The 24,738-nt window shown below is 39.5% G+C and overlaps 1 protein-coding gene across 3 annotated transcripts in view; it reads right to left on the reverse strand.

The window, feature by feature from the left end:
- Positions 1 to 2,589: 2,589 nt before the first annotated feature.
- The window catches only part of RALA (RAS like proto-oncogene A), an 81,993-nt gene continuing 59,844 nt past the window's right edge, over positions 2,590 to 24,738 (reverse strand). For all 3 annotated transcript variants that reach the window (XM_005549751.4, XM_015447512.4, XM_065542095.2), the window contains 4 exons: positions 21,171 to 21,321; positions 17,380 to 17,588; positions 13,531 to 13,705; positions 2,590 to 4,572 (listed from right to left, as the gene is read on the reverse strand). In XM_005549751.4, the coding sequence (XP_005549808.2) occupies positions 4,450 to 4,572; positions 13,531 to 13,705; positions 17,380 to 17,588; positions 21,171 to 21,284 (621 nt within the window). In that variant the 5' untranslated portion in view covers positions 21,285 to 21,321 and the 3' untranslated portion in view covers positions 2,590 to 4,449. The remainder of the gene's footprint in view (positions 4,573 to 13,530; positions 13,706 to 17,379; positions 17,589 to 21,170; positions 21,322 to 24,738) is intronic.

Raw genomic sequence — 24,738 nt, forward strand, 5'->3', positions numbered from 1 at the left:
ACCTGCTTTGGCCTCCCAAAGTGCTGGGATTACAGGTGGGAGCCACCATGCCCAGCCCAATCTGGCATTCTTTACAAAGACCAGTCCATAAACAAATAAAATAGCTGGCATGTGATGATGCAGCTCTCAGGGCTGTAACCTGAAATCCACTTCACATCCTTCAGACACGAGTTACCTGTCAGCAGAGGCTCACAAGTTAGCTCTCATACCTGCTTCCAATTCAACAAGCACAAAACTGTCTTTAGGAATATTTTCTAGGTACTATCTGCTTGCAAGCACCTAAATGCTTTTCTGCTTATTTTCCTTGGGGCTTTTGATGCGAGCAATCTTTTGTCAGATATCTGACAGTTTTTCTATCAGATTAGCCTTGCAAAATTTCATGTGTCTCATATTCTCTCTTAAACAGATGTTAACTGTTCCTCCACCCTCTCCCCATCCCCATCAATGGTGTCTGGGTCCTGATCGAGAATAGATGACCAAACCTCACTTCCTCCCCATTTGCCATGCATCCACAGGCATTGTCTACAGTAGCTACATGCAGAACTGCTAGAGTAGAGGACTAAAACAATTTTGCAGTTAAAAAAATATGGGAGGAAAGCTCTGGGCTGCCAAAGGAATGCTGCCTTTTTACTGATATTATGGAAAAAGCAGAGTCAGGCCTGGCTCCACAGCTGAGCTCTGCACAAGGTTTTGCCTCTTGGCTCTTGATCCTCTTAGCAACCAGGCTGCAAGCACAGGAAGCCTCTTTCCCATTCACACAGCAACATCTGCAAGCTTTCAGTCATTCAACAGGCTGCGGCCCTGGGGAAATCTTGGGTGTTTCCTACTTTAGTATAGGCAATAACTAACTGTAATCTGAGCTCCATTCTGTTGCTTCTCCACTGTGCAGTGACTAATAAGAGCATGGACTCAGGGCCAGACTACTTTGCTTCCAATCTCAGTTAATAATGACCAGTTCTGTGGCCTTGGGCAAGTTATTCAAATTCTCTATGCCTCAGTTCCAACATCTGCAAAATAAGGGTTAATGGCACTATCTACCTCTTTGGGTTAAGTATTAAATTTAGATATACAAAAATACAGTATCTTGCACGTCAGGTGTACTGTTTGCTAATATTATATGGATTGACGATCATTAAGAAATAGGGGGAGAATGAGACAAACTCTAATCTTTTTGAAACTTCACTTCCTCTCCTTATACATGGGGTACTTTCTTCAGTATGAATCTCTGCAATTGTCCCTTATGCCTGTTTGTCCTTCACCTGCATATTCCCAGCCGAACCCAGAGCAGGCAGTTCATCAAAATCTATTGAATACTAAAGGCACAAAGACCTCTACTGACCTGCCATTCTTGACTTCCGACACCAAAGGAGGTTTTTTTTTTTTGGTTTTTGTTTTTTAAATACAGTTGTGGTCTCACTTTGTTCCCGATGGCTGGATTGAAGTGACTTGATCATAGCTCACTGCTGCTTCAAAATCCTGGGCTCAATCGATCCCCCTGCCTCAGCCTCCCTCGTAGCTGGGATTACAGGCGCATGTCAGTATGCCTGGCTAATTTTTTGATTTTTTTGTAGAGATGAGGTCTCACCATGTTGCCCAGGCTAGTCTTCAACTCTTGGGCTCAAGCAATCTGCCCACTACGGCCTCCCAAAGTGCTGGGATTACAGACTTCGCCTAAAGGAGACTTCTAACACTGGATTACTCTGAAACCTCTACAGAAATTTTAGTAAATGCTTTGATAGCTTAAGGTAGTAATGCAAAGTTGCCAAATTTTTACATTCTCACAAAATTTTGAGACATGACTTTCTAACTCATTCAGGTGAGCAAGACCATGTCTGGCTAATTTTAAAATTTTTTTTGTAAATGGGGCTATGTTGTCCAGGCTGGTCTCAAACTCCTGGGCTCAAGCAATCCTCCTGCCTTGGCCTCTCAAAGCGCTGGAATTACAGGTGTGAGCCACGGTGCCCAACCAGAGCACAGTATTTAACATCATACTCCATACTGGAGTTAAGAATGTGTACACACAATGAGATTTAAAATTATGCCAATTATAACTTAAATGTGCTCATTCTAGCACTGCTTATGAAAGTTACACAATTAAAATGAACTGGATTTTGAAAGGTTGTGCTCAATATTGGGCCAGATTGTTTCTAACTTGCAGGCTATTCGATAGTTAATAGGCCACGCTTCCCTCCAGACATCAAATGTTGGCCCAAAGCTTGGTGAAATGGTACAGGGTGTCATTCCTCCCACAATTTGTAAATTGTCTCTGGGGGTCATTCTGATCAGAAAATGAATATAAAGCTGTCACCTATTCATTCTAGAGTTTGGAGCATTCTAAAAGTAATGTACACATTTGTCATTTCATGGCCGCATAGAACATCTTCCATGCAGTTGTACACGAGTCCCTCCATTTCTGAGCCTTGATTAAATCTTAGCAATGCTGACACTATTATTTAGGAAATCTGGCATTACACAAAAGAAGTCTCCGAACCGAGAGCTCAAAAGATGTAGCTGTTTGGTAAAAACACCCGCGTTGATACATTTGAATATTACATGTTATATTATAAACATCAAGTAACACCACAAACATTTTAAAAAAGGAAGTTTATTGGTCTTTAAATGGCTCAAATTGCAAATAAACAAATCGGGTAGTGGCATCAGCCTAAGACACGTGATGCATCTTTGTCAGTTGGCTTCATAGCACCTCAGTACCCAGGAGAGGAAAGGTCTCAAAGAAAAGTCACAATGTTAGTGGTTAGGACCCCTGGTTAAATAAGACTGCAATGAGTACACATGGAGATTGCTGGGCCCGCTGGCCAGTGTTACATTGGTAACTTGAATTCCGCACATGGCACAGCCTATGAGAAATACGAAATGAAAGATGTACATCTCAAACCCTTTAAGGACAAATATTTAACATGAGAAGCTGGATGTAATATCTAAAGAGTGAGTTCCTAACTTTACGTACACACCTGTTACCTGGAATGCCTGAACACATCTTTGACCTGTTGAAATTAGGACTGAGAAAAAAGAAAAAAATACTTTGTTGAATCAACTGTCCTAGCCCCACTGCAAAGAGGGGGGAAAAATTCTGACAGTGGCGTATTTCCGACTGAAATTATGTCCCCAAGTAGTGTGCCAGAATTCTTCCAGCAGGAACACCACACCATGGTGACACAGCCTAATGTGTGGTCAGTGTGTGCCACACGTTTTCTGCACTATACCCAGGTTTGACGGCTTGATGTTAACTTCTGAAAATGTAGCTAGTGTTCTTCATTGTACATGAACAGACAAGAATTACTACTAATAATTCCTGTATCAAATTGTAACTTCATGAGTATAAATTTAGAAATGAACAGATGGCAAGCATGAATATTTTCCCGAAGTGTTCTAGTGCAAAATGCATTAGCACTACTGACATTTTCTTCCTGCGCCCTGCTCCCAGATTAAAAACTTAACACTTACATGCTCACCACTGGCAGAAAGTGATTTCCCGGGACCAGCATCTTCAAGAAGAGGAGGGTTCATTCAAACAGAACGTGCTGAATCCTCGCAGTTGAAAATTATCTTACAAGTATAGGCTGGCCCTTCACTTAAAATGACCTTGCAGTTTATTAAAAGCGATCAAAGAGCTCTGGAATCTTATTTTCAAGAACCAGAGTATGGCACACATTTTAAATTTGGACAGACTCCTAGCAGACAGTTACTTCTCAAGAATTTTCTATACAAAAGCTGTACTCCATGCTAGGCATATATTTTCTCACCAGTACACACGGGGCAGTGGACCCCTGGTGTCAGTTAACACACCCAGAATGATATAACCGGGTATTTTTCAGTTTCTAAATTAAGGCATATTCAAAAAACTCCATGTACAAGTTTACACCACTTTTCTAAGTTACTGACCAGGTAACTAAAGCAGATTCACAGATGAATTACTCTCAGTTTAACTATATGCAACAACCATGCCAATAACTTTTCTTCTAAATTTTGCATAATAATGGTTAAAAAAAGTGGTACAGTTTAACTATCATGTTCACAATTGTCATTTTTCAAGGCAGAAGACCAAGACATTTTAAAATGATATAAAATTTAAGCTTTATAATAAACACCAGAGGAAGTCGCCTTTCCTCCCACTCCCCACCCCCATCTCACCTCTTTATTTAATATTTCAAGAAAGACTGCCGAGAAACACAAGCTCACACGCTACATTCAGGACCATGATAAATGTAGGCAATTATGAAATAAGTTGAACTTTGCTTCTTGGTGAAGCCACATTAATTTCTTTTTTAAGTAAATTTGACTTTCATTGCAGTTCCAATTCATGCTTTTAGTGATATACAACAATTTCCAAAATGTTAAAGTAATTTCAGTCAATTAAGCCTTCAATGGCAATGCTTATAAATTATATTTATTAGTATGGTCAAGATAAGAAAGGAGTTTGGGCTTTGATTATAAAATGCAGCATCTTTCTCTGATTCTCTTGGCTAAACTTTTCCTCTTCTTTTTTCCATTCTTTTCTTTGCTGTCTTCCATCTTTCTCGCTCGAATTTCTCTCATTAAATCAAAAAATACCTAGAAAGAAAAAAAATAGGATCAATAAAGCAAACAGATATATGAACTTAGTACTTCTCCAAATCACAGCAGTAAACTTTGGGGATAACAGAAGTATAAATATTTAAGAGCTCTTGTTTGGAGTAGAGAGTGGAAAGCATACAACTAAAGCCTGATTCTCCCAGTATCTTGAAAAAAGGAGGAAACTAGGAAGTTTTCTGAATTACACTTTATGGTAAAAATGTTCATATGTAATAAAACCTGATCTTTCTGTTCCAGTTTTTGAGATGAAAATCTATCAAGTGCTACAAGGTGACGATAGCCCCAAAGATAAAACTCAATGGATTATACTGAAGTACTTTAATAATCAATAAATGTATTTTATTAATTTATATTTAACAATATATGCTTAACTTTATATTTAATAATTTGGTATTTCATAACTTGGTTTCCTCAGCTTCATTTCTAAAAATGGAGAAAAAGCTTTGTCTGTTACTCTATATGTGCGAATTTATCAGTTTTTGTCTGATGTCTAGGAACTGGTAAATAATGAGATATTAGCATAGTAACTAAAAAAATTATGAATATAACAATTCAAAGTTAAATTTCAATAAGAAATTCCTCTGTTCTGTAACACAGAAGGGTCTGGAAGGCTATACACTCACACTCCACATAAACAGCTGAGAGTATATGATAAAAGGAGGAATAACTTTTATGATCACTTTTGAATTCTGGATTTAAAAAATAAGTTTTTACGTATAGAATTACAAAACCCAGTAAGACTAAAGATAAGCAAGAAATATGAAAGCGATAACGAGTGCTGTGAGTAAAGTGCGTATGTCATGACTGATGTGGCCTTTCCTAACGCATCTCTGAAAAAAGCAACATACACAATAGCAGATAGAGCACTACCTGTGTGCGTGTGTGTAGGGTAGGAGTACACCTGTATTTGTTTGCCCTTGGACAAAGAACAATGAAATAATAAACCAAACCCCAATAATCAATTTTATTTTCAAGAAGAAGGGAGGAGGGTACAAGGAAGAGTGAGGCATCTCTGAGTATATCTTGTTATAGAATTTCTACTTTAGAGACACAGGTGGTTTACATACTCAAAAATAAAATTAGGCCAGGGCAGTGACTCACGCCTGTAATCTCAGCACTCTCGGAGGCCGAGGCGGGCAGATCACCTGAAGTCAGGAGTTCTAGAATACCCTGGCCAACATGGCAAAACACTATCTCTACTAAAAATACAAAAATTAGCTGGGTGTGGTGGAGGGCACCTGTAATCCCAGCTACTCGGGAGGCTGAGGCACAAGAATTGCTTGAACCCGGGAGGTGGAGGTTGCACTGAGCCAAGATCGTGCCACTGCATTCCTGCCTGGGTGACAGAGCAAGACTTAGTCTCAAAAAAACAAAAAAAAAAAATAAAATAGCAAATCCTAAAAATTGAAAATCAAATTTAAACAAGTAAGACTAGCTGGGCATGGTGGCTCACGCCTAAAATCCAGCACTCTGGGAGGCTGAGGTGGGTAGATCACCTGAGGTCAGGAGTTCAAGACCAGCCTGGCCAACATACAGAAACCTCATCTCTTCTAAAAATACAAAAAATTAGCCAGGTATGGTGGCATATGCCTGTAATCCCAGCTACTAGAGAGGCTGAGGCAGATCACTTGAATTCAGGAGGTGAAGGTTGCAGTGAGCTGAGATCATGCCACTAAACTCCAGCCTGGGCAACAGAGTGAGATTCCGTTTCAAAAAACAAACAAACAAACAAACAAAAACACAAACAAGTAAGACTGACTATATTCCAAGATGGTGACAGAGGAATTATTTCAAAGGTCTACAAGACATAGCATAGAAAGTACCTATTTTAGAATAGATGCTAAGGATAAAAATAGAAACAAAATTCCAACAAAACAATACAAAGACAAATCTTAAACTTTTTTTTTTTTGAGAGACTCTCTGTTGCCCAGGCTGGAGTGCCCCAGGCTGGAGTGCGATGACACGATCTCAGCTCACTGCAATCTCCGCCCCCTGGGTTCAAGAGATTCTTCTGCCTCAGCCTCCCGAGTAGTTGGGATTACAGATGTGCGCCACCATGCCCGGCTAATTTTTGTATTTTTGGTAGAGACAGGGTTTTGCCATGTTGGCCAGGCTGGTCTCAAACTCCTGACCTCAGGTGACCTGCCTGCCTCAGCCTCTGAATGTGCTGGGATTACAGACGTGAGCCACCACACCCAGCCAAACTTCATTTTGTAGTTTGTTTGTGACAGCAATGTTGCTCTTTTGGAACTATTTTATATACACTGAAGACTAATGCAAGGGAGGAATTATGTTAATGTTAATGTAATTTAGGAACCAAGATTTTCAGTGTAAGAGAAAAGATATAAATACAAAATCAAAGATGTAAACATTTATAACGTTAAATTTGAATTGGAAATAACATGATCACATTTTTTTTCTTTTAATAATACCTATTTCCTAGCACTATTCACTAAAAAATGACAACACAATACCAGCAAGCAAATTAAGTAACTATGCTGTGGCTGCCAGAAACCACTCCTCCTAAACAGAACCTGAGCTCCTCAGATGAATGGCTGATTTCTGATCTGCAGCAAGAAGCATAAAATTTAAGTCAGAAAGCAAGGAAACTACCAGAGATGAATGGACTGAGTCAAATGGACATACGACCAACATAAAGGAGCATAAATGGTTAAAGGGAAAAACTGAGCATAAAACACACACACACACACACACACACACACACACACACAGTACGCAACAGAATGAAACACAACGATGACATAAAACCCATGAATTCCTGCCCCGACTGGTTGTGATTCTATTTCCCCAGAGACTAGGAATTTCAAAAGACCTCTTTTTCAAGTTTCTGGCTAACTAGCTAGGACAGGAGGTCTCAATTCTAACTAAATGTAATCATTGGAATACTCCCAGTATTGCTTTCTAATGCAGATAAATCACTATGAAAAGGAAACTGGATGAAGGTTTAATTTCTGATTTTATTTTCAATTGAATTTTGTCTGTTTAACTGACACATATTCACAGAGTATACCGTGATGTTTTGATACATATAATGTACAGTTATAAGACCAGGGTAATTAGCACAGCCATCATCTCAATCATTTATTATTTGTGTTGGGAACATTCATTATCCTCCTTTCAGGTTATTTGAAACTATATATTATTGTAAAGTATAGTCATCTACAGTAGTGTAGTACACCAGAGCTCATTCCTCATATCTAGCTGTAATTCTGTATAATTTAACAAATCTCTACCTATCCCTCCCATTCCCGCCTCTAGTATTCTGTTCTATTTTTTACTTCTGTGAGATCAACTTTTCTAAGCTTTTACATATGAATGAGAACATGCAGTGTTTAACTGCCTCTTCCTGGCTTATTTCACTTAATTTTCTCCAGTTCTATCCATATTGCCTTGAATGACAGGATTTCATCCTTTTCAATGGTTGAATAGTATTTTATAGTGTGTATATATCATATTTTCTTTATCCATTCATCTGTTGTTGGCACTTGGGTTAGTTCCGTATCTTGGCTATTGTGAACAGTGCTGTAACAAATGTCATTAATAGGAAAACAGCTGTATTATGGAAAAGCCTAACCATGGAATACTTTGTGGTTTTGAAAGGAATGTGGATACATCTATATGCGGTGACATGGAAGAGTTATAAGATTTGTCATAAAATTTTAAAAGCACACCACAGAAATATGCACTATATATACAGATATAAAATATGTGTGTGTATAAATATGCACAAATCCTATTAATACAGGGGGAAAAACAAGCAAATGCAAACTTTCCCTTAGAGATGTGTATGCCTGCTTTTAACGTCTGGAAAGACACACCCGTGTTAGCACTGGCTACTGAAAGGCAGGGGAAGGGAATGAAATATGGGAGAAAAGTGACTCATTTTTCCTCCTTATGTTTCTGTATTATGAATTTTTCTTTATATAATAAGCATGTATCCATGTATTACTTGTACAATGAAAAAACCCAAATATCTTTTCCAAAAAATACAGTGTATTTCTACCAACATTCTTCCCTCAACATAAAACTGATTCTCTTGACATAATAAATCACACTCCCCCTTTGGACATCTGTTAATATTTGCTCAACTTCTTTCTGTTCTGCCAGAATGTTCCTTAAAATCAAGAGCAACCTTGGAGTCGTGAATTAAGAACCAGAGCATTTAGCTAGGATACTAACAAGGTCATTGAATGAATCCAATGAGTACACAATAGGTTTGCCCAGATGTTCCTCGAGCCTTGGGGTGATTCCTCTGTGACAAGCATGGCCTCCTGAGATATGCCATGCCCCATCTCTGGTGGCTATGACACTTTTTCATAAGTAGATTTTAAATCTGCATCTTTGAAACTTCCACCTAATGGTCTATTTGGCATCCAGATGAGGATAAGGCATGAGCCAATGATCTTACGGAGAGCTAGCATTTGTTCTGCGACAAAGCACGACACGTCACAATTTAATAAAAGGGAATAACACTTCCTATTCCTGAAAATTTGTGATCAGGCTTCTAGTAGTGGATGACATAAGAAATGGGAGATACACTAGCTATTCCAACCATTGTTTTGTTTTGTTTTTGAGATAGGGTCTAGCTCCATTACCTAGGCTGGAGGGTAGTGGTGTGATCTCAGCTCACTGTAGCCTCCACCTCCCAGGGTCAAGCAATCCTCCTGTCTCAGCCTCCCAAGTAACTGGGACTACAGAGACATTCGCCACCACACCTGGCTAATTTTTGTATTTTTTGTAGAGATAGGGTTTTGCCATGTTGCCCAGGCTGGTCTCGAACTCCTGGGCTCAAGTAATCTGCCTGCCTCAGCCTACCAGAGTGCAGGCATTATAGGTATGAGCCACCGCACCTGGCCCCAACCATTTTTCTGAGTAAAACAGTGAGGAAAGAATGTGAGCATGTTATAACCAGAGTTGGCCAGACCCAGAGGCTGCAGATGCCACCACAAACCCCGTGACCTTGAGCCAGTTATGTAATCTTCCCACAACTCAGCTTCCTCGTCTAAAAAGTGAGCATCGGAAGAGTATTTATGCCTCACATAATTAAGGATTAAATGGTTGGTACTTATCACAGTGCCTGGCTCTTATAAGTACAAACAAATATTAGCTTTTCTGATTATTAGATTATTTTCTCAGGAGAACAACCACGAACACAAGTATAACCTAATCCCGGAAATTGAATAGTTGCTGCAAATGACTTTTATGTAGCCACTGAGGTACTTTATCTGCTAGCCACTCCGCAGGATGTAGCAGTACACGAAATTACATTCTTCAGTATGGATTTCCACCTCACTTTACAAGCAGCCTCGTTTAATGTAATTCTGTTTTGGACAGGTGACCACTGACTGCAGACTGTATTATCTGAAACTGGCCACAGCAATGCTTCCTATGTGCTTTCCCAGAATCCTGCCACTTTTCATCAAGAGGTGAAGTCTACTGCCCTTCCTTCTCAACCTAGGTGAGACTTTGTGACTACCTCCAACCTGTAGAACGAGGTAGAAATAATGCTGCGTAACTTCAGAGACTATGTCATTAAAGGCTGTATGGTTTTTGCCTGGTTCTTCTTCTCTTGTGACACTTGCCCTTGGAGACTCTGCCCACTGTGCTGTGAGGAAGCCTAAACTAGCACATGTGGAAAAGGCCACATGGAGAAGCCCACCTGGAGAGGAACTGAGGCATCCTTGGATAACAGCCAGCATTATCTGGCTGAGCCAGACATGTGCGAACAAGCCTTCAGAACCTAACTTTAGGTATTTCCAGTGCCTAGACTTGAAGCTTTCAGCTGAGGCAGCAGACACTGTAGAGCAGAGCCAAGCCATTTCCACTGTGCCCTGTTCAAATTCTTGGCCACAGAATGTATAAGCAGAATAAATGACTGTTTTACCCAGAAAGGTTTTGGGGTGTACTTTGTTATACAGCCATAGTAACTAAAACAGTCTTATACTTTTATTTTTTTGAAAAAGTGATACAGTCGTACCTCAGTATCTGTGGGGATTGGTTCCAGGATGCCTGCAGATACCAAAATCTGTACCTACTCAAGTCCCGCAGCTGGCCCTGCGGAACCCATGGATACAAAAAGCCAGCCCTCCGCATATGCAGGTTTCACATCCTGCTGTATTCTGTTTGTATCTAGTTGTAGACGCAGAGCCCAATGACATGGAGGGCAGACTCCATCTGTGAAAAAAAATCTGCGCAGCTGAAATCGGTGTTGAGGGCCAAGTGTCCATGAATATGGCAAAAAGTTCACAAGGGTATTTACAGTGAAAAGTGCATAAACTGTGACTTAATTCTCTGGAGACAACCACAGGTACCAGAGTCTTACATATCCTTATGATGTGTACATAGATAATGTGTATGTATGTGTGTTTAAAACACATGGCAGCAAGCTACAGACCCCACTCTGTACTTTGTTTCACTTACTTTATAATTGAAGATCATTTGATATCAGCACATTTAGTTCTATCTTCATTTCTTTTCTTCAATGGAGTATTGGGCAATACTCCATTATTTAAACCAGTCCATTATTGAACACTTGGATATTTCCAGTCTTTTGCTTCTAAAACTAATGCTTCACTGACTACTACTGAACATACATGTATACGTGAGTGCATAATTTGTTCTGTATAATACATTTTTAGCACTTAAATTGTTGGGTCATAATTCTGATGGATATCACAAAACTGTCCTTCCACCAAAATGAGAGGTTCCTATTTTTCTATACTCTTGCCGACAGTATATTCTATTCTCAACCTCTTTGCTTTTTTTCTCCCAAAGTGACGGGTAAAAAAAGGACATTCCACTATATTTTTAAGTTGTACTTCCCTTTTTATAAGAGACCGAACCTCTCTTCCAGTTCAAAGGCCATTTGTGTTTCCTTTCTACGACATGCCTGTTGCTGTTTTTGGGGCATTTTTCCTAGGTTTTTGGTCTTTCTCTCACTGTCCGTAAGAGCTGTGCTAATGCAGACACCATACTTCCCAGGGCCTCTGATGCCAACAGATGATCACAAGGACTGTTACAATACAGCTTTCTATCTTGAACTGCCAGTGTCAGCATGTCTTCCCCACTCCCCTTAGGTTTAAATAGTTTTTATAGTGTGTTCTACAACCTACTCGAGACATCAATTAGGAAAGTATATATATGCTATGAGAATGTTCAATGTTGCCTTTTAAAACCTCAAACACCCTCAATTTTAAAATATATTTTCATTAGCACTTTAAAAATATTTGCCCTACATATTGTCTCTTCAAATCTATAATTTTCTAATGACTTACTATAGGTCAGGCACAGGCTGGGGCATTTTACATATGTGATTTCATTTCATCTTTACAATAATCCTATGAAGCAGGTATTCTTGTTCCCATTTCCAAACGGAAGCTAACTGAAATACCCAAGCCCTACTGACTGTGTTCAGAAACCGTGGTTTCCAGGAAACTATAAAAGGGCATGCTATGGACTGAATGCTTGTGTCACCCCAAAATTCATATACTGAAACCCTAATTCCTTATGTGATGACAATAAGAGATGGGGCCTTTTGGTAATTCTGTCACTAGGGTAGGGTTTTCATGATGGAATTAGTATCCTTCTAAGAATGAGGAGAGCTATCTCTCTCTCTCTGTCATGTGAGGATACAGCAGGAAGGTATAAGGAAATCCTGCAAATCAGGAAGAAAGCCCTCTCCAGAATCATATTGTCTAAGACCTTGATCTTAGACTTACCAGCCTCCAGAACTGTGGGAAATAACTTTGTTATTTAAGCAAAACACACACACACACACACACACACACACACACACACACTTGCTCTAGCCCCAACCTTAGAAAAAACTAGTATCCTGAATAAAAATCTGTAGTACTCACTTTGTACAGATATGTTAGACCTAAAGGAATCTGACAATGTGCTAAAAAGTTAGTAAGTTTAAGACAGCAATGACACTGTCTTAAGACCTACAGCAAAATGACAGAGCAAATCTTGAACTTTTTTTTTAACCTAGTACTTTCTGGATCAGGGTTATAAATCTACAGGCACACGCAGCACTTGCTACAAGTGTAAATTCTCAGGCCCCATTCCAGACCAAATGAATCCAAATCTCTGGGGATAAGACCCAAGAATGTGTGTTTATCAAGATTTACTGGCAGTTCTTTTGCCTATTAGAGCTTGAGTGGCACTACTGTAGAGCCTAGATACTTGCAGGCTAAAGAGAGACCACACTTGGAGGCCTTTAAGATCCTGTGCTACCTCAGCCCAGTGGACAGTCTTTCTAGATACTGGACCTGGTCTAGGGTAGTGGGATGAAATGTACTTGTGGGTGTTCCACATCTGGTCTTCAGGAAGGGCCACTCTGAACAAAGTGAGAAGACAAGAAAGGAGGTCAGAGGGTTTCCTTTTCTTTCTTTCTCTTTCAGGAGAAAACAAAAGTTGAGGGTGGGGAGTGGAGAGTGGCAGGAGAGATTTTAAAACGATCTTATCTGGGGGCTTCTTCATCTTGGGTGGTATCCTTATTTTTAAGAACTTAAGTGGGGTTGGGTAGGCGTCAGGTCAGAGGTAAGAATGCTCAGTGCTGGAATCTTGGGACTCACACAATTCCTTCTAAATTATTCAAAGACTCAATAGGATAAGGGGGGAAAAAGGTCAAGAATGCCATCAGTGCTATAAAAAAAAAAAAAAAAAAAAAAAAAAAAAAAAAAAAAAGGTACATTTAGCTGCAGTGTCTTATGTTTTAACGTCTCTTGGGAAGCTAAGGAGAAGGTGAACTAAAATTCCTAACATGTATGTGAGCATTCAGGGATGATAAAAATCAACATACTTTACATCTCTATTTGAAAGTTTCATAGACTCTCCAGACAAAAGAGAGCCAAGTTAAAGCAAACCAACCTATTTTAACATGATGCAGTAGTAAAGAGAGTCACGTGTTACCTTGTCAACATTAGCTCGTGTTTTAGCAGATGTTTCCACGTAGTTAACACTCCACTGCTCAGCTCTGTTTTTTGCCTCTTCTACAGAAACCTGCCTTTTATCTTCTAAATCTGATTTGTTACCAACCAGTAGAAAGGGAACATTCTCATCTTCTTTTACTCTTAAAATCTGCTCCCTGGATAAGAGAAAATGAAAAAGAAATAATAACATTATAAGGATAGTACAGAAAGTTCTTGTTTACCCCGTATCTAGTTTTCCCTATTGTTAACATCTTCTACTACTATGGTACACGAATCACAATTAATGAACCAATATTGATACAGTATTAGCAACTAAGGTCCAAACTTTATTCAAATGTGCTTGCTTTTTGCCTGACATCCTTTTTCTGTTCCAGGATCCCATCCAGGTTGCCACATGACATTGAGTTTTGTCATGTCTCTTTAGCCTCGAGTTGGCCATGGTAGTTCTCAGACTTTCCTTGTTTTTAATGACCTTGATAGTTTTGAGGACTGCTGGCAGGCAGTTTGTTGAATGTCTCTCAACTGGGATTTGTCAGATGTTTTTCTCATGATTAAACCAGGGTTATTGGTTCTTGGGAGGAAGATAACAAGAGAGTGCTATTCTTATTGCATCATATCAAGGGTCCTGCCAACTGTTTTTTAAAACCCAAATGTGCCAGAAATTACTGGAAGTCAGACCTCGAGCATAAATTTTGCATTGAGAGGTAAGTTATCCACTGTGAAAGTGTCATCAACTTTAAAGTACCATGGTTCTGCTCTTCCTAGTCATGTAAGTCTGAGCAAAGTACTTCTTACCTCAGTTTCCTCATCTATAAAATGGAGCTAACAATGATACATTCCTTATAAAGTTGCTATGAGGGTTAAATGTGAAGTGCTTATAACTGCATGGAACAGTATAAATATTTAAAAAATGTTATTAATCTACTGGAAGAAATGTTTTCTTATAAAATCAACGAACAAAAGGAAATCTGTAAGATTTAGGTTCACTAATTTGCTACCTTAAAAATGTCTCTCCTTTGAAATTAGTAAGAGCTGTTGAAGCTATAGGAACATAAGTACAGTCAGCCCTCTGTATCCACAGACTCAACTAACTGCAAATAAAAAATATCTTTTAAAACCCCCAAAACAGCCAGGTGCAGTGGCTCATACCTGTAAACCCAGCACTTTGGGAGGCTGAGGCAGGAGGATTGCTTGAGGCTAGGAGTTCAATACCAGCCCAGGCAACATAGTGAGACCCCATATCTATAAAGAATAGAAAAAAAAATTGGCTGGGTGTAGTAGTGTGCACCTATAGTCCTAGCCACTCAGGAAGATCACTTGAGCCCAGGAATTCAAGGCTGCAGTGAGCCACAATTACATCACTGTACTCTAGCCTGGATGACAGACTGTCTCAAAAAAAAAAAAAAAAAAAAAAAAAAAAAAAAAAAAAAAATCAAAAACCAAAAAAATGCCACAACAAAAAGTAAAACAAAATTTAAAATGCAGAATAACAACTATTTACCTACCAATTACACTGTATTAGCTATTAAAAATAATCTAGAGATGACTTAATGTACATGGGAGGATGTGCATAGGCTATCTGCAAATACCACACCATTTTATAGAAGAGACTTGAACATCCATGGATGCTGGTATCCACAAGGGGTCCTGGAACCAATCCCCCCCCACCCCATACTGAGGGATGACTGTATTTTACAATAAGAGAAAATGAGAAAATTAAAGGGATATTAGAATGGCAAATCAGCAAAGTACACTTGGTTTTGCAGGTCTTTTTTTTTTTTTTTTTCCCTGACACCCAGGCTGGAGTGCAGTGGCATGATCATGGCTCGCTGCAGCCTCAACCTCCCGGAATCAAGCAATTCTCCCACCTCAACTTCCCAAGTAGCACAACTGTACCACAGGCACGCACCACCATACCCAGCTAATTTTTTTTTTCTTTTTTCCATAGAGACGGGGTTTCACCGTGTTGTCCAGACTGGTCTTGAACGCCTGAGCTCAAGTGATCTGTCTGCCTCGCCCTCCCAAAGTGCTGGGATTACTGCAGTGAGCCACTGCACCTGGCTGCAGGCATTCTATTAGTGATGCTTGAGAAATTGGGAAAAACCTTCTTCCCTTATTTTCAGATTATTCTATTCTGTGCTTCTTAGACAATGTTTCCTAAATACCACCACCACACTACTACCACTAACATTTTACTCAGTGTTCACAATATGCCAAACACCACTTTCAGGACTTTACATATTTTCTCATTTAATCCTTACCTAAACCTATGAAGTTAGTATCATTATTATTCTTGTCCTACAGATGAGGAATCTGATACACAGAGAAATTATGTTAACTTGCTCAGAGTCACACTGAAGTAGAACCAGGTCTGAGAAATCCAACTCCAAAGCACACAATGAACTTGTACATTAGATACCACGAGAATACAAAGGCAGACCTCCTGGATTTTAACTCTATGCTATTCCTGACTGCAAGACCTGGGGCAAGCCACTTAACCTCCCTGCATTTCAGCTTCTTCATTTATAAATTTGGATGTCGCTTTTTAAAATAAAGTCAAATTTAAGACATCACTGTTCTCAATCTTATTTTATAGACTCCAAGAAAAAATGCTGGCAATTATAACTGTATGGTGCCATATCATAAGACATAGCCCTTAGAGCTGTTAAAATGTACATCTTATAATCTATGAAATCCAGTAGTATCTACCTCACAGTGTTGTTTGAGAAACTAGTTTATATATGTGAATGCTTAGAACAGTCTGGCTCCTGGTAAGTGTTGCATGAGTATGAGGTAGTGCTACTACTATTATTACTTCATTCACTTGATTACTCATGATGTAGCAAACATTCGAATACATTCAACACTCAAAGGAAGTTCTTTGGAACTGAACTCTCAGTTCTTCTAACGTGAATAGACTATAGGCTGCACAGACTATGGGTCACAGAGAAAGTAAACGCCATTCTTCACTGATTTGTATTTGTCTTAAACATCCTTTTAGAAAACAAAATGCCAAATAAGCATGGTATCTGGGTGATGCAGGCTAAGATGTACAGCACTACATAGTGCTATGATGCTTCCTACCACTCACATGATTTCTTGCAAAAACTATGTCAACTTTCACCATGATTACTATTAAATATATGCAGTACTTGTGAAGAGGATTTACTCTATGCCAAATTTCTCTTATAGAGGAGTACCTCTTTCCCCTTCACCAAAACCACCTCCTCTAAAACCAAATGGGTTCCAGATTTTGATTAAACAATAAATATTAAAAATATTATATAACAATCTAGTGTGCCCATCTACAGAGATATTATTTCTATTCAAAAATTCATTCATTCTGAAGGTTCCCATGTAATAAGAAAAACAAACAAACAAAATTAGCCTGTGCTATTAGGGCATCTATATTTTGAGGAGGATGGCAAAGTGTCTGCTGAACATTATATAGGTGCTAAGAAACCGTGACTAACAGAGAAAGCTGTAACACCTGGGTAAGCTCCACTATGTGCTTCAAGTATGAACTATTATGGCAGTAGTAGTTTACACTAAAGAGAAATACTTCAGTAACTCATAGAGACTCTGGGTAAGTGAAGCTGTCACAAGATCAAACTCTAATACAGGTGACACTGGAATAGCTGTAAGACTATGCAAAGTATCCTAACCGTGTGTACATAACACAGTAGAGAGAGTCATATACTAATATCAAAAAGGGAATAAACACAATTAGAGTAAAAGACTAACAAGTTAGAACCTCTAGTTGTCTACTTGTGTGTGGGGAAGAAATTGTTGTATGGTATGTCACAAGCAACATTACTCTAGGACATACCTGAAGTCAGCTGTAGCTGCAAAGGATTCCATTTCTGTAATAGAGAAAACACAGAGGAACCCCTCCCCGCTTCGGAAGTAGTTGTCTCTAATTGCAGCGTAGTCCTCCTGCCCAGCTGTATCTAAGATATCGATCTGTACTTCCTCCCCATCTAGCACTACCTTCTTCCGATAGCTGTCCGCTTTGGTAGGCTCATAGTCCTCCACGAACTAGAAAAGATAAAAACACACCAATTTTTTAATTGTTATTTTTACGTTTCAAAACTGCTTATTTTGAAATAATTATAAATTCATGTGAAGCTGCCAAAATAGTACAAGAAGAGTTCTGTATACCCTTTGCCCAGATTCCTCCATTGGTAAAAACTACATTAATTTTAATTTTAGACAATCTGTAGGTTTCCTCATTTGCAAAAAGAGAGGGCTGAATTATTACCTCTAGGCTTTTTACAGCTTGAAAACAGCTTTTCTTCCTTAAAACACAATACCTGCAAAAACTGTTACACATATATTTTACCAAATTTGTAAGAATCTTTTTTCTATGTGACTCTGAATATAAATTTTCATGCTAGAATTGTGGAAATAAAAGTCAATATTTTGGTAAGCACTGAAAGTATCATTAAATCCTTTCTTTTTCTAAAATGAACCAAGTAAATAAAGTGATTTATACTACTCAATAAAAGTCAAACCTTAAACTTTATGAGACTTCTTCCCAAACTTTTGATTTTTTAAATAGTACAATTAAACAACTTTACATTCCCACTCCTATCGGCAGCCCCATAAATCTCACTTTAATATACCCTGATAAACCAGTATGTAGGTAGGCAGGCAGACAGATGATAAGTACATGTGTATGTACGTAGACAAGGCCTTACTATGTTGCCCAGGCTGGTCTTGAACTCCTGGGCTTAAACAGTCCTACTGCCTTGGTCTCCTAAAGTGTTGGGATCACAGGTGTAAGTCACCATGCCTGGCCTATCTTTTGATATCATTGTTAGCACGTGTTCATTTATAGACAGATATTTGTGGGTTTTTTATTAGTTCCTGTAAATATTTTCATTATCGGATATGTTCTTATTTATTTGCTATGACTATATCCTGTCATTAGAATTTAACCCCTCAGAGCAGGGACCTTGCATATGCTACTCATCATTGTATCTCTAAAGCCTACAACAGTGCCTGGTATATGGTAGATACTCAATAAATAATTATTTAAAAAATGGACACAGTGTATTTGTAACTGTAAAAGTTAAATAACATTCCACCACATTTACATGCTATTAATGGGCTTAGTCATTCATTAAAAGTTAGGCATGTGGGCTGGGTGTGGTGGCGCATGCCTGTAATGCCAGCAGTCAGGGAGGCTGAGGTGAGTGGATCACTTGAGCCCAGGAGTTCAAGACCAGACTGGGCAACATGGCAAAACCCTGTGATATGGTTTGGCTCTGTGTCCCCACCCAAATCTCATGTTGAACTGTAATTCCCCATGTTGGGGGGGGACTAGGTGGGAGGTGACTGGATCATGGGGGCAGATTTCCCTCATGCTGTTCTCATGATAGTGAATTCTCATGAGATCTGATGGTTTCTGAAGTGTGCACATCTCTCTCTCTTGCTCTCTCTCTCCACTCCCAACCCCACTCCAACATGTGAGGATGTACTTGCTTTCCCTTCACCCTCTGCCACAATTGTAGGTTTCCTGAAGCCTCCTAGTCATGCTTCCTGTTAAGCCTGCGGAACTGTGAGTCAATTAAACCTCTTTTCTTCATAAATTACCCCAGTGTCAGGTAATTCTTTATAGTACTGTGAGAAGAGATGGATACACCCCGTCTCTACAAAAATATACAACAATTAGCTGGGCATAGTGGCATATGCCTGTAGTCTCAACTACTTGGAAGGCTGAAATGGGAGGATTGCTTGGGCCTGGGAGGCAGAGGTTGCAGTGAGCTGAGACTGCACCACCGCAAGGGCGACAGACATTACCTTAAAAAAAAAAAAAAAAAAAAAAGGTTAGGCATGTGAATATTCTTACTTTTGGCTTCCTTATTGTCAAGAGGAGACCGATTTAAGGGTTAGTCTGAGAAAAGATTAGCTCTTAAATAAACAGTATGAAAAACAGAATTGAATGAATACATCAGTAATTTCATTTAAAGTACAACTTCAATCCTCTCTCCATAAACTTTTTTTTAAAAGAGACAGAGGTTTTGCTCTGTTTTCTAGGCTGGAGTACAGTGGCACAGTCATTGCTCACTGTGACCTCCAATGCAAATGATCCTCCTGCCTTAGTCTCCTAAGTAGCTAGGAAAACAGGTGTGCAGCACCATGCCCAATTAATTTTTAAATTTTTTTATAGAGACAGAGTCTCACTTTGTTGCCAGCTGGTTCAAGCTCCTAGGCTCAAGTGATTCTCCTGCCTACGCCTTCCCTAAACTTTTTAATCCGCTCACTAACAAGCGTGGCAACTGATAGATTTAAGGGTTTTATGTATGTATGTAAAAAGAATGGTGGGACACAGGCAATAGAAAAAGACATGGGGGGTTGGGTGCACTGGCTCACACCTGTAATCCCAGCTCTGGGAGTCCAAGGTGGGAGGATCACGCTGGGCAACAGAGCGAGACCCTGGTCTCTATTTAAAAAAAAATAAAAGGTAAAAAAAGAGATAAAGACATGGGGTGGGAAAAAGTCTGTAGAGGTATTTTTAATCAAAAGACCAGGTTTAATACTTTGTTGCTCATCACAGGTCACTTTTCTTGGGCAAGTTGGGTAACTCTCTGAGGTTCTGTTTTCACATCTGTAAAATGGGGATACCACCATCTCCCACACAAGATTGTTACGAGGACTAAGTTCTCTGCAACCATAAAACCTGGCTTTTATTGGGAGAAAACAGAAGTGAGGATGAATGCTCACATTGGATTACCAACTCTTAAATCATCATTAAGACTTGATAACAGTCCTCCAGGGAAAGACTACATTGCTGTATAGAGGCTACACCTTAACTCAGGGATGATGAAGTCTGATAATGAATACAGGCATACAAATCTGTAACCTGTGTAGTAATTATAAATTTTAGAGACACAGCCTGTTTAATGATGAGGGTAGTGCCATGCCAAACATGCAATAATGACTTTTTCATCAAGTTTATTAAAATATATATATATATTTTTTGAGACAGAGTCTCGCTCTGTTGCCCAGGCTGGAGTGCAGTGGTGTGATCTCAGCTCACTGCAAGCTCCGCCTCCCGGGTTCATGCCATTCTCCTGCCTCAGCCTCCTGAGCAGCTGAGACTACAGGTGCCTGCCACGGCGCCCGGCTACTTTTTTGTATTTTTAGTAGAGACAGGGTTTCACCGTGTTAGCCTGGACGGTCTCAATCTCCTGACCTTGTGATCCACCCGTCTTGGCCTCCCAAAGTGCTGGGATTACAGGCATGGTCCACCACGCCTGGCCTAAAAGATACTTTATATATGTTAACCTATAAAGTACTATACCCACCACTTCCATTAATTAAAGGTAGGAATCTCCAATAAAACCTAAAAACAAAAAAGCTAAAGTTAGATTACTAAAAAAAGAGGCACTGCTTTTAGTTTAGTTTTGTGTTTAAAGCATGAGGATTTTAAGGACCGTAAGTTCCTGATTTGTAAAATCAAGTCATGTACAGATGGCTCTAAACACAAAAATGAAAAAAAATTATTAATAGTTTCGAGGATTCAAAGAATCCATACAAAATAGCACCAAAACTAAGCTAGGGAAATATTCTCTGAAAGCCTAAACTTTGATCCATTATAAAATTAACACTTACCTCATCGTACATGAACTGTAGAGTCAGAGCTGACTTGCCCACGCCACCACTGCCCACCATGATGACTTTGTGTAAGGCCAAAGAATTCTGACCCTTGGGCTTATTTGCGGCCATCTTGTGTCTCAGTTTTCACCAAAGGATTAAGAAGAATCTAAGAAGAAAGAAAGAGTAAGTAATGCTCAGTACATTCTTCTTCAGAATTCCAGTGTAAGAAAGAGATTACGTCCTTAGAGTTCAATATACTACTTTTCAATCTGTAGTGATTTTAAACAGATGGCAAATGAAGTATGCTCACTTAGGGGAAGAACCATTAACCATTTATCAGAGAATACCATGGCAATAAATCAAGCCTATGACTCAAGGGCATTTCTTTTAAAATAGTTGGGTTTCAGTAATGAGCTATGATCATATGTGAAAATTTCCTAGTACAACTGCATGCTGACAATAATGAGGTATCAGCTGCACTGCAGTATGTCCACACAGACATGAACGCAGGCTACAGGATCTCTGTTTTCACACTAATTTACACTGGCAATAATTAAAGAGATGTTTCTTCCTTTTTTTTTTTTTTTTTTTCCGAGACGGAGTCTTGCTCTGTCACTCAGGCTAGAGTGCAGTGGCGTGATCTTGGCTTACTGCAGCCTCCACCTCCCAGGTTCAAGTGATTCTCGTGCCTCAGCCTCCTGAGTAGCTGGAACTACAAGCGCGCACCACCACGCTTGGCTAGCTTTTGCATTTTTAGTAGAGACAGGGTTTCGCCATGTTGGCCAGGCTGGTCTCAAACTCCTGGCCTCAAATGATCCGCCTGCCTTGGCCTTGCAAAGTGTTGGGATTACAGGCGTGAGCCACCACGCCCTCAACCAAGATGTTTCTCTTGAGTAAGAAACAAGTGACCAAAAAAAAGACTGCTAATGTGTTTACTACATCATGCCTCACATTAAGGACCTCATTGAAATGCTTACTTAATGCTATTTTATAGAAGAAGACACCCCATCCCAAAAACTTGGTGGTAGAATTATAAACAGAATACAACACTGTATACCCCAACTAACAGATTACTGGAACATTTGTTTCTTGGGGTGGATGGCCAATCTAACTTAAATGCTTGGATCTAGCATGCCTTCACTTTTCTCAGAGCATGCACTGTTTAATACATTTTGACATTCAGTGTGGAGAGGCCAGGTTTTTACAGAAGTTGTAGTGGTGATGTGCACTAATGGCATCCAGTTACCTCTGGCCACGCTTACTTAGCCTTAGAAAAAATCCTGTGAGGCCACAACAAACACTCTGAATGTGTGTGGAGATCCAAGCAAGGAGACTTTTTGTTATTAGGGGGTTGCACCCCTTGTCCTCAGCAACTCTTTGACCTGTTTTGGACACAAACAGCTTTCTAAGTTGCAGCTCCCAGAACCATGCCCCCTCCTGTTTACCTTTCTATCTTGGGCCAATACTTCCTAGCTCAGCTGCATCAGACCCACAATGGTCTCCTTCTGTTCTTCACTCTTCTATGCCTCTTGGCCTTTGCCATGCAGCTTCCTCTGTCTGGTATATTCTTATTCTATCTGGCTAACTCCTCTTGGTTTTTGGGTCTTAGCCTTACCTGAAACTCTCAACCTAAATTAGGTTCTTCTCTGCTCTGTGCTCTCAGATAGCATCTGCTACTTTTCCTTCATAACCCTTATCACAAGTTGAAATTGCCTGAATATGTATTAGGTTGGCGTGAATGTTATTGCAGTTTTGACCATTACTTTCAATGGCAAAATCACAATTACTTTTGCACCAACTTAATAGTATAAGTATTTCTCTAGTATACCAGAAACAGTGAGTTCAGGGCCATGTCCATTTTGGTTAATAGTCTGCTTAATGTAACTAATATGGCTGGCAAAATCAACCACTTAGTGCAAAAGTGTTGAATGAATGAATGAATACACAAATGTTTGCAGTCTGACTTAACCCTGAGGAATACTTTAGGCCAAGCTTGTCCAACCTGTGGCCCATGGGCCACATGCAGCCCTTTGAATGCCCAACACAAATTTGAAAACTTTCTTAAAACATTATGCAACTTTTTTTTTTTTTTTTGCTCATCAGCTATCATTAGTGTATTTGATGTCTGGCCCAAGACAATTCTTCTTCCAATGTGGCCCAGGGAAGCCAAAAGATTGGACCTCTGCTTTTAGGCTGTACTGGTGTAAAGTAGCTCTTCCTACTAGAGGTTCAATCACAAGCAGGGGCCAGGACAATCTGCCATGGGTCTGTGCCTCACATACGGGATGTACAGGGCACCCAAGAGCTGGGCACAGCTTCAGGCCCCAACCATAAATCATTCCCATATGCCTGTTTGCCCAATACAGAAAAGTATTAAGAAAAATCCGCCATAATCCTCTTGTCCATTTAACAATATGAACAGGCTAACATACCTCCTTGGAGACTGCTTTCAATCTACACTTAACATAACTGAGATCATGTATACATAAATGCATTTTTTTCATCCTGTTCTTACCATTGTATCAAAAGCATTTTAGCAGAAGCAGTTTGAATTGTTAAGTGTATGGCAAAAAATTTACACTTACAGGCTAAGAGTTCAATTTAATTCAACAAACAAGAATTCAGCCGCTCTTTGACTTGGGTATGGAGAACATCACCATTCAATTGTGAGTGCTTATCACTGCTCAAAAACAATGAAAATTACAGTACACTGCAGGTAACTAAAAGTCTGAAAGATACCAAATCTAAGCCAGTTTATGAAGCATGCTGTTGCTGGTGTTCCTAAACACGTCAGGAAGTCACTTCTTTATTATGATCCTTACTTGCTGGCAGTTATAATCATGTCGCAGCTAATATATCTACTGTTTTATTTTTAAAACAGTTCATATCACACGAGCTCAGGGCATTACCATATCAATTAATACTCTAAGAGTTGTGTGTGTGTATGTGCTCAAAAGAAAACACTTATCAGTCACTACAACTGGGTTAAAACACCTTTCCTTCTAGAACAATTTAAAATACAATCTGTGACTCAGAAAAGGCAGAGATTTCCAAGGACATTTTTCCAAAGTGCAAACATTTCCTAATAACTATGAGCTGCGCACTCCAGACTATTAAGAGGCTATCCAGGAAAAGAAGCTCCTGCCAAGGAAAAACTACTCGACCCCCGTATTAAAAGACTTGGAACTCCACCACTTAATTCCCAAGCCCTAGTTGAGATGTTGTTTCGAATGATAAACAAGCCAAAGACCCTGCCTATGTGGAACTTAAGACAAACACATACACAAATAAGCAAATACCATTAGTGCAAAGTGCAATGAAAAAAAAAAATAAGGCAGCAATGGGGGGAGGAGCTACTTTAACCAGATGTTCAAGGATGACTCCTCTGAAGAGGTGGCATTTGAGCTGAGACCTGAATGTTTTGAAGAAACCAGTCAGCTCTGAGGGGAGAGTGTTCCAGACACAGGGAATAACAAGTACAAAGAACTTAGAAGGGGGTGGGAGTGGGGAGCCTGTTCTAGGGACCAGGAGAAGGCCAAAGTAGATGAAGCCTAGTGTCAGTCTGTTTCTTGTTGCTATAACA

The sequence above is a fragment of the Macaca fascicularis genome, chromosome 3 (genome assembly GCF_037993035.2).
Source record: "Macaca fascicularis isolate 582-1 chromosome 3, T2T-MFA8v1.1".
NCBI lineage: Eukaryota > Metazoa > Chordata > Mammalia > Primates > Cercopithecidae > Macaca > Macaca fascicularis.